Source organism: Penaeus monodon, chromosome 34 (genome assembly GCF_015228065.2).
Source record: "Penaeus monodon isolate SGIC_2016 chromosome 34, NSTDA_Pmon_1, whole genome shotgun sequence".
In the NCBI taxonomy this organism is placed as follows: domain Eukaryota; kingdom Metazoa; phylum Arthropoda; class Malacostraca; order Decapoda; family Penaeidae; genus Penaeus; species Penaeus monodon.
In genome coordinates this window covers 30,552,742-30,552,989 of record NC_051419.1, presented here as the reverse complement: position 1 = coordinate 30,552,989, position 248 = coordinate 30,552,742, and the positions used below count along the sequence as shown (strand labels likewise).

Here is a 248-nt window from a genome sequence, read left to right as displayed (position 1 = left end):
AATCTAAAATACGAACCAATAGCCATGGAGACCTTCCTAACGGCGATCACGGACAGCCTGCCGGAGGAGAGGAGCCTGTCCATGGCGGCGCTGTAGGCCAAGCTGAAGAGCCACAGCGCCAGGTACGGGAGGGCGGACAACATCCCGTTCTGGGGCGCGACGTGTGGTTTGAGGAGGAGGTTGGGGTAAAGTTTAAAGGCGGGGAGGCGGGGGAGGTAAATAGGAATAAAGGTATGTCTATATATGAA

The 248-nt window shown here is 55.6% G+C and overlaps 1 protein-coding gene across 1 annotated transcript in view; it reads right to left on the bottom strand.

Moving 5' to 3' along the window:
- The window catches only part of LOC119594879 (putative inorganic phosphate cotransporter), a 10,569-nt gene that overhangs the window by 2,646 nt on the left and 7,675 nt on the right, over window positions 1–248 (bottom strand). Inside the window, exon 7 of the mRNA XM_037943955.1 lies at window positions 17–149. Within this exon, the coding sequence (XP_037799883.1) occupies window positions 17–149 (133 nt within the window). The remainder of the gene's footprint in view (window positions 1–16; window positions 150–248) is intronic.